General features: G+C 39.9%; 1 protein-coding gene across 1 annotated transcript in view; it reads right to left on the reverse strand.

Annotated features, from left to right (window-relative positions):
- Window positions 1–2,914: 2,914 nt before the first annotated feature.
- ntn4 (netrin 4) overlaps window positions 2,915–9,798 on the reverse strand; it is a 24,746-nt gene continuing 17,862 nt past the window's right edge. Inside the window, 5 exon segments of the mRNA XM_020613685.1 lie at window positions 2,915–4,014; window positions 4,354–4,527; window positions 5,104–5,172; window positions 5,407–5,501; window positions 5,584–5,797. Of these exon segments, the coding sequence (XP_020469341.1) occupies window positions 3,875–4,014; window positions 4,354–4,527; window positions 5,104–5,172; window positions 5,407–5,501; window positions 5,584–5,797 (692 nt within the window). The 3' untranslated portion in view covers window positions 2,915–3,874.

Raw genomic sequence — 9,798 nt, forward strand, 5'->3', positions numbered from 1 at the left:
ATTAGGAAGAAAAGTTAGAGGAAAAAAAAACAAAAACAAAGTTCTGCCACAAAAGTTTACATTTTTTGTACTTTCTCTAAACCTTGCTTAGTGGGAAATACTGAATACATTTGACCAAGTTTGTCAAATGAAGAGATGGAAAAACAGCTGCAATAGGAAACGCGTTGCAGCAATGCAGCATTTCTCAAATTAATGCATGAAGCAGATATACTGTATATGCCTTATGCCCATCACATTTTCCTCATTTTAATTAGATCATCGCATTGTGTCCACTCCTTCTGCAATGGTTTAATTGCACTGGACTGCAAAATTAGGGCCTCTCATCGTTTATCTGGATGCACTCAATGTCTAGTATTTACCAAACTGTAGTGGAGGAAAATGAACAATGAACATGTGTCGCAGCTTCTTTTGCTGATTTTCTGGAAATTTGACTAAAATTTGCCTGACAAGTAGTCCCAGCTACATGTTTGTTGGTAAGGAGAAACAAGCTAAAATGGCTGGGAACCACGGACTGATTTTTAACGATAAATTGTGTATTATAAACTTATACTATGTGTTTTTAAATATGAAATCTTTATCTGTGAAGGACGTGGTATCTGCAACTGTAGGGAATAGACATTTTTCCCTCTGAAATGTGTAGAAGTATAAAGCAGCACCTCCAGATTGTGCAGTACTTGAGTAAATGTACTTAGTTACTTTACACTGAGGCATTCCTTCCAGTCACATTCCTCTTCTCGATGCACCCTTCCCTTGCTGTCTGGAAACAGCTCAACAGAAATGAGGGGAAGCCGTGACCCCCTCCACCACAAATCTGTGAATGGGCACTGACTGAGGAAATATGGGTACACGAGGCTGTCCGGTTAGCCCTGTGATGGATTGGCGTCCTGTCCAGGGTGTACCCCGCCTTTGCCCGATTGCCTGCCGGGGTTGGTTCCATCCCCCCCTCCCCCGACTGAGGCTATCCAGTCTCGGATGTGAGAAAACATTCAGTCCCACTCACCTCTCATTGGTGAGTCGAGGCCAGCAGACAGGTGAGTGACCTTCAACCTGGCCTGCAGCGGAGCGCTCCTCAACACGCCAGGAATGTATCTACACCTCTCTGCCAATCACGTCACAGCGAGAGGGTGAGGAGGTGGTGGAAAACATGCACTCTGCCTAAACCCAAACAGAATGTGTGCACTGGCCCCGGTCTCTGTTATGGTCTACATTCTGTGGCACTGTGCGAATGTAGGGGAGCGTGTTTTGGGAGCGAAAGTGATGGATGACTTAATCTGAAGGGACACACAGAGAGGATCAGGGGATGCATGTAGTAATGAGAGCAGGATGATAAGGATATTTTTGTCCAATTTATGTGAAGTATTTCAAGGCCTGCACAGTTATATCAACTATTGTTGAAAGTTGACATTCATGGGAGAATGTCCTCTGCAACAAGGTTTCAACAAGAAGGAAAGATAACCGCATGCTATTAAAGGATGGGTCTGGTTCATTACACTGTTGTCTTATTTTTGTAGTTTTGGCCGTGATGTCAGTCAGTAATATAAGATTCCACTCAAGTTAATTGCTAAAATCTGGGAAAACGACGACACTGGGGCAAGAAACCAACTCTCAGGTTTTAAATGCTAATTCTGGCTTTAATTCTGGTTTGTCGAGTTGTTTACAAACTGTATAACTGACTGAATGGTCATGTTTCACAGTGTCTCTGTGTTCATTAGTAACATTAGCTCCATGAGTTGGTTGAAAATGCTGGCTCTGGGAGACTGTTTTAAAAGGAACCATGTAAATTGATGGCTACACAAGCTATCATGCTAAAAGACTAAAGACAGCTTCATGTTCCAGGGTGCTCATCATGTGATGATCCATGTAGAACAGTCTATATATAAACAAGGAGAAGCGTTGTTCTACAGTAGTTTTGCAGACTAAAAGTAGTTAGCTTGTATTATAGTACAGTATGATAAGAAACATTTTAAATCAGTCTGTTATTTCAGGGATTTCAACTAATTGTGACCCAGGGACCACCATCCTGTCTATGAAGTAACTTGAAGACCACTTATGTGGTAGATAGACCAGATGGGCACTATTTTATTCCTGAAAGTCACTTAGAGACTTTTTTAAGTTTTATATATTTGCATGAATTTGATTATTCACAAACAATAATTAAAATATAGAAATGTGTTTAAAAATAAAATTTAAAAAATTAGGTTATTTGACAATAAAACTACACTGAATGTGTGGTCAGGGACCACCCGTAGTGCCTTTGCAGACCACCAGGGGGACCACTGGTTGAAAACTCTGGTGTTATTTCATTCTAACATTATCCTGTTTGGATGTGTAGCTTACAAATGAATAACAATTGTATTTGTATTTTTACATTTAAAAAAGAAATAGATCTGAAGATCCAATACAGTAGCATGCAGACCAGCTTCTGCACAGTAGGTCCCAGTCTTGAACCCATAACCCCTCCAAAATAATGTAATGTTAGTAGATGCAGTTGTTGGTCTTGAAAGTAACATTATGTTAGCATTACTGCTGCGGATAGTTAGCCAGACATGCTAACATTTGCAGCTTACATTAGAGCAGATAAACAGATGGTTTAATGTATTTCTTGCACTTTTATGTTTGCATTTTTGCTTTTGGAAGATAAGGCAAAACCCTCCAAATTTTTAAATTAAGGAGTATTACTCAGACTACAGCTCCATGTACACCACTTCAACATGCAGAGAAATCCAAAACTATTAAGCAGGAGAGTGTTTTAGCAAACAGATAATTTCCTCTGTAGGTACAATGTTATTATAACCAACAGAAATGATGGCCAAACCTGTAAAAATAAGACCGAACCTGTAATAAATGGAAATTGGCCTTTTAATATTACTATACAAGGACAAAAATTAAAACAGAAGGAGAAAGATGAACAATAATATTTATATAGATATATACAAATAATACTGTACAAGATCACAAAGGAATGAAAAAGGATTTTATGAATTCAGCAGTGGCGTGTAATATGATTACTCATTGTACTGTACATGATATATCATAAACATGGAAATGGTTGTTTATAAAAGTGTACACAAGCCTAAAGAGAAGCTTAAGAGCTGGACCCGAACCTGGACTGTGCACGTAATATAGCGCTGCATTCAACCAGTCTGTCGCACACACATTCACATAAACAGACAAATACATTCACATTCTGGATAAAACCCACTCATTCTGGTTTCAACCCAGGCACACCTGGACTGGCTAAGATTTAACCACCTGTAGTGGCTTGTATGGCTTGTTCAGTGACACTCTGGGTGCTCTGCACATCCTGTCTGCTGCACAAACAAACACACACTGCTGCCTCTGTGAGTCTATGTGTGTCCACTGTAATGATACTAAGTGTGTGTATTTCATCTTCCTCTCTTTGTGTGTCCATATCCCCTCAGTCTATCTTACGCTAAAGTGCTGCAAAGAGGAAGAAATATAGTTTTTTGTGTGTTTTAATGCACATCAGTGGGTTTAGGGGTCATTCAGTCACAAAAACAGAGAGCTCCTGGTCATAGCTCTGACCTCCTCAATTTCTGGATCTGCAGCAGCAACAGCAAAGGAAATGTTTTCTTGAAATCTAATGTAAGAATACAACCTTGCTCACATGTGAGACAGATATGTCTTAATAAAATCATGTCCCATGTGCTTTTAGCTTGAGCATTCCACCATTAGCGTTATGTTCTCATTGGACAACAGCAAAGTAATGGAAAGGTTTAAAACATCTGTTCCCCCAAATTGTATGGTTGAATAATTCACATCTGGAGGATGAGAAAACACAAATCCACAACTTTGTTTGTTCACTTTTGCCTGACCATGTATTCATTTGTGCTCCAGTGTTTTATCAGTCTTTCTACCAGTTGCAGTCTTTCTTGAGTAGTGTGAGGACTTTGCGCCCCAAGCTGGCATTCCAAGGCTTGACAAAGCTCTTCATGTTGACTATGAGGCGGCCCTGCTTACGGTCTGAGTGGCCCGCCACCAGGTACTCCACCCCTGGGAAATTAGGTCAAAAAATGTTGAGGACTTTGCGAAATCAATTTCAATTAAAAAAAAAATCCCCAGTCAACTTAAAGACTATACTTAACTGTTTCTCGAAACTGCTCAGATACATGGCAACACTACTGACCTCTAATGACCTTAATGATTATTTTGTCCTTTGTTCTGATGATTATTTTGGGTTTAAGTGGGAAGTTTGATGGTATATTTGTGTCATTACTGTGCATTTAATCAGTTTCAACCATAAACATCTTTAATAACTGGCTTCACCCTGAACCTAAGCTCTGACCTGTGTTGTAGGTGAGTGTGTGAGTACTGTATGAATATCTGTCTGACCTGGGTTGAGGATGGGGCAGGTGCAGCCCCGTGCAGTCCAGGACTCAGGGTAAACGGTGACTTGACTTCTCAGTATCTTCACCTTGGTGTTCTGTCTGAGCACCTTCTGAACTTTGACCTCCACCTCGGCATGGGATCCCTTATCGTGGGCCGACAGCACTTTCACCTTCAGCACTAGAGAGAGAAGATGTCATAAGACCTCCAGGTGTCAGATTCAGAGACATTCTAAAATGCTGTCATGCTGTTTGTCACAAGCTACCACAGGAGTTATGCAATTGTTCTGAGTGAAATGTTTAGATGTTTTTGTAAGACTGCCAGGAAATTTTCATCCATTCATAACTGTAATTTATCCAGTACTTCCCTGTATGCCCATCAGACCCACTTTGCTTTGTGTTAAGTGCTTATTACCAAACATTAGCATGCTAACAAGCTAAAACATGATGTTTATGTGGTAAACAATGCTAAACATCAGCAGGTAAACACTGTCACTCTGAGCCTGTGAACATGCTAATTTTAACATTTAACTTAGCCTCAGGTCTGTTCAAATTGAATCCAACTGACCTTTGGTAAATCAGGTACATAATTTGAAACCATTATTACCTCAAAGACCCAGGTTTAATAAACCAAAATTATCCTTTAATTGTTATAATGGGACAAAATGACAATTAAAAAAGACAAAAAACACATGTAGCTGTTTCCAAAGAAAATAGCTGATAAGGTAGAGTGAGTGTGGAAAAGTAGCCTACTTACCATATGCATAATTCATGGTGCAGAAAAGTTTACTGTTGGTCAGGGCCTGCTCTTTGCACTCACACTTCTCTGCAGGGGACAGACAGATTTGATATTTTCAACATAACTAGTGTGTGTGTGTGTGTGTGTGTGTGTGTGTGGAGGCTCACATACTGTATGTGGCATCTTAAGAATGCAAGAACTGTTTGTGTCCTGTGAGGAATGTGCCTATAAAGCTGCTGGTGGTGGTGGCTGGGACAGGGACAGTTGGAAACTATCTTAAACATTAACACTTGGTCACTGGACTGTAGAAGATGATCTCACCTGAGTAGTGGAGAGCAGAGAAGAGCTCGTCTACTCTGAAGATCCTGACTGGCTCACTGGAGTTTCCTTCTATGCTGTACAGCTCCAGATCAGAGCTGCACAAACGCGTTACAGCATTTTCACACACATTAGAATGTAAATGGGTATCTATACTAAACAAATGTTCAGCGGACTTACCTGAGCATACAGTCTCCAGTAAATGGATCACAGTCTCCTGCACAGTCACACGGACGGCAGCCGTATTCGTGGAAGCCCCAGTATCCCACCATGCACCTGTCACAGTGGACTCCACCCACTCCAGGTTTGCAGATGCAGTTTCCATTGGAGGGATCGCAGAGTGAACTGTCGGCCAAGTGGAAAGACATAGAACCCAGTGGGTGGCAGCTGCATGCTGGGAAAGAAACAAGTGAAATAAATAAAAAAAATACTACGATTCTGCTATATTATAAATGGAGACAGTTCAGTAAAGAAGAAAAATATTTTAATCAGCATGCTTTTCAAAAACAGCAAGAGGAAAAATGATACAATTCAGTTTTTTTGTAACATGAACCTCCAAGATTTACAGATGTGATGAGCTTTTCTGGCATTTTTTCAATTTTAGATAGATGACAGTACAGAGAAAACAAGAACCAAGAGAAACAGAGGGATGATATGTGACAGTATGGTTAAATGGTACGTGTCTTAAACTGTGGTCTTCACACCACTGAAAATTTGACTTTAATTTGGAGACACATCAGCATCAGCAGTGGCACCAGTGTCTGACATTAATCTCAAACACAGTTCTTGGTAATCACATTTAATCTCAATAATATGTTGATGAAAATCTTCACATATCAATCTTGTAGCGACAATGACAGATAACAATATCCAAACTGAAATATTTCAACAATGGAATGAAGTTTTGTACAGGCATTCATAGTCCCCAGAGATTTGATCCTACTGACTCTTGTCACCCTATGATGTTTCCTCTAGTGGTTGACATTTTATTTTGTGCACTACAATGTGAAATACTGTAACATACTGTGTCAGTATTTTGGAGCTGTTCTACGAAGTGGGACTGATGATTTCACATCCTCTGGGCATGAAGAATGTCTGCACAGATGTAAATAAAAATGATGAAAATAATAAGTAAATGCATCTAAAACAAGAGAAACTAAAATCAGCGGAGCACGTTGTCCAAAGGTCTTCCTATTCGTCTGTCTGGTATTGTTGCAGGAGCTCATAATACAAAGGTCTCTCTCTTTGTTTTATCACAGCTCTCTACCTCGCTCATGTCCCTTCTAATTGTGTGCTGATAGGGTGTTCTTTAAACAACCTCCAAAAACAACACACACACGAACACTGTACATAACAGCCACTCATGTTTCCACTAACAGTCTGAGAAAACTACCGTCTGCTGTCTTTGTGAACACTGAGACTCGGGGCCTTTCTGGAGGAGGTGTCAGGCCTCCCCACATCAATCTGTCTCTATCTCGGGGGCAGGTGGGGAAGGAGGACAGGGGGAGACATGTAAAGTAGAGGCAGAAGATGAGGCAAGCAGAAAGGGGGTGTTGTTTGGAGCCATTTCTCTGCTGTTCAATGACTGGCAGTAAATGGCCATAACCACGTACTACACATCCAGAGACATGTCTCCCTTCCCTCTCGCCTCATTAATAATGTTGTGTTTGATTATAGATTGTGAGGAAAATCAAACAAAACATTTTAAGATAGTTCAATTCAGGAGGTTGTGTTTTGCTAAAGCAGTATTCGTGATATTTTATTAAAGTCACATAGCTGTAAAGAAAAATCACATTTACAAGACTGCAACACCTCTAAGACTGAGAGTGAAAGAACATTTTTGACCCTGGAAACAGCAGCTGACTAAACAATCTCACTGCAAGCTCCATTTAGAAGCTGCTGATGATTTTAACTTTATTAAATGAACTTTCCAGGTGTTTTTTCATCAGTAAGTGGGTGGTGTGTGTAAAAGATTAGAGGGGTTATGTGTTGTTTTCTTATAGCAAAAACTTTAAAGAAACACCTAAGTAGTACTGCAGCCTTCTCAAAGTTTCTTCAAAAAAAGTTGCAGGAATGACACATTTCCCATGTTTGTGCACCAACAATGGATGTCTCAACTTCCCCGAGACCATCAGACGAATCACCTCGGATAATAGATGAAAGTAACTTTATCATATCATCATATCAATAAAATCATATCATGTTTATAGATAAATGTGTGTGTGTGTGCATCAGACACAATCAACACTATTGTTTAGTGAGCAGCCTCTGCACATTAATAATTAACAGAGGTTACAGCACCACCTCTGTTCCATGTAGAGCTGAAACACATGTGAGGATCTCCTGGGCACGCGTGTATTTACACGTCTGCATGAGAATTTATGAGCATTTAAAGGACTCACCACACCAGGACTCCTATATGTAAATATGTGAGGGTGTACATGTGTATATATCTAAGAGAGCTGTCGGCTGCACGAGCTCTGACAATGAAAACTTTATGAGCTTGTGCATGGACATGACGGGACACCTGCCTGAACAACCACAGAAAGCACCCAGTGCAGATAAGAACCCCCTTACACACACACACACATTGTAACTTTCCCCCATACTAAAGTATTTTTGTGTGTATGAGCTTGTATGGAGCTTGACAAGAGTTTTTCGGGCCCCTTGGAGCCTGGTATGAAAAAAATGCTCCTCACAACAGAGGGAAATTCCTCCATTGTCAGCAGCAGCTGCAGCGGGATTTCATAACCTGTACCTGTGTCTCAGGGGGTTCTCCAAGCATACAATCACTCTCCTATCAATCAGCTGTCAGTGAGGATCCTTAGCCCTTTATCATCTGTAGTTACACCGCTGGAAAGTGTACCCAGTCTCTGACATTTAAACCCTATACTACAACACATCTGTTACCAAGAAAGGTGGTGCATCAGTTTTTATGACCTTATCAGCTCATTTAATTTTGATGTTTATAACATGGCATGGGAGAAAGTATAGTGAGGCATGCTGGCATAATGTTGCTGCAAAAGAAGTCCAAACATAGATTGACACCCTGAATTGAATGCCAATGGACTCCAAGCAGAACAAGACTCAAGCTGAGATAATGAATCTGCTGGCTGTCTGATTAGTCGTGTGTTTTAACAGTGGTGGAAAGTAACTAAGGACATTTACTCAAATACTGTACTTAAATAAAATTTTGGCATCTTTACTTTTCTTGAGTATGTTCATTTTCTGCTACTTCATACTTCAACTTCACTACATTTTAGAGATGAATATTGTACTTGTACTGCACCACATGTATTTGATAACTTTAGTTACTAGTTGCTTTTCAAAATCTGATTAAAATAGAAACAAAACAGTATGACTTTATTGATTTCTCTATCAATCTCTGGTGGAAAATGCACAAGTTACCCAGGAGTAATTCACATTATAAGCATAAGATAGTTACAACTAGTTCCACTTTTACCAGCTGCAATATTAAATGTGATGTACACAGTAATGCATCAATAACTATAATCCAATACATTACATTAATATACATTCATCATAATGGGTACTTTTACCTGTAGCACTTTAAGTATGTTTTTATGCTAATACTTTTGTACTTTTACTTAATTAACATTTTGAATACAGGACTTTTTACTTGGAACAGAGTATTTTTACACTGGTATTGATACTTTAACTTAAATAAGGGATTTGAATACTTCTTCCATCACTGTGTTTTGGAAGAGGTTCCCACAAACCTGTGAGCCAATCGTCGACAAGGAGCCGTGGCCTCCACAGACAGGACACAATCATATATTTTCATGTGGGTATTTAAAGAGCCCAATGCAAGAAGCATGTACAGTCTTGTTTAGTCTTGCTTTTCTACAATTTTTTTTTTCTTTACAGAAATGTAGGGGTTGTAGGGTGGAATGAAATGTTTGTATTTCAGTTGCAATGGATGTCTTATTAAAAAGAAGAAGAGAAAGAAAAAGCATGATGACATCCCAGCTCCAAGTGATAGAACTGGGCTGATAGACAACATGCTCTCTCCCCTAGGTGTTTTTAAATGGTCTGGTGCAATCTGACAGTTGTTTTGGATTCAGTGAAAAGTGTGTGTACATGAACACACACACCTTAGTAATCATGTGTGAGTCCATCATGCCTGCAGGACTACACTGACTGGGTCACACCTGACAGATAATCAGAGCGAGAATGTAACCATTGCACTGTGTTCATGGATGACTATCTGGTATTTACTTAAGACTTGTCTCAGCACCGAAAAGCAGCTCGACGTACCTATTCACACACAGAAACAGAGGGGACCCTGACAGATTTACATCTACTACCACCGATCCTCCTGAAGCTGCTCCAGCTCTGAGTCGCAAATGAAAAATGGCAAAACAACTTGATGTG

This window comes from Monopterus albus, unplaced genomic scaffold (assembly GCF_001952655.1).
Source record: "Monopterus albus unplaced genomic scaffold, M_albus_1.0 scaffold136.1, whole genome shotgun sequence".
NCBI lineage: Eukaryota > Metazoa > Chordata > Actinopteri > Synbranchiformes > Synbranchidae > Monopterus > Monopterus albus.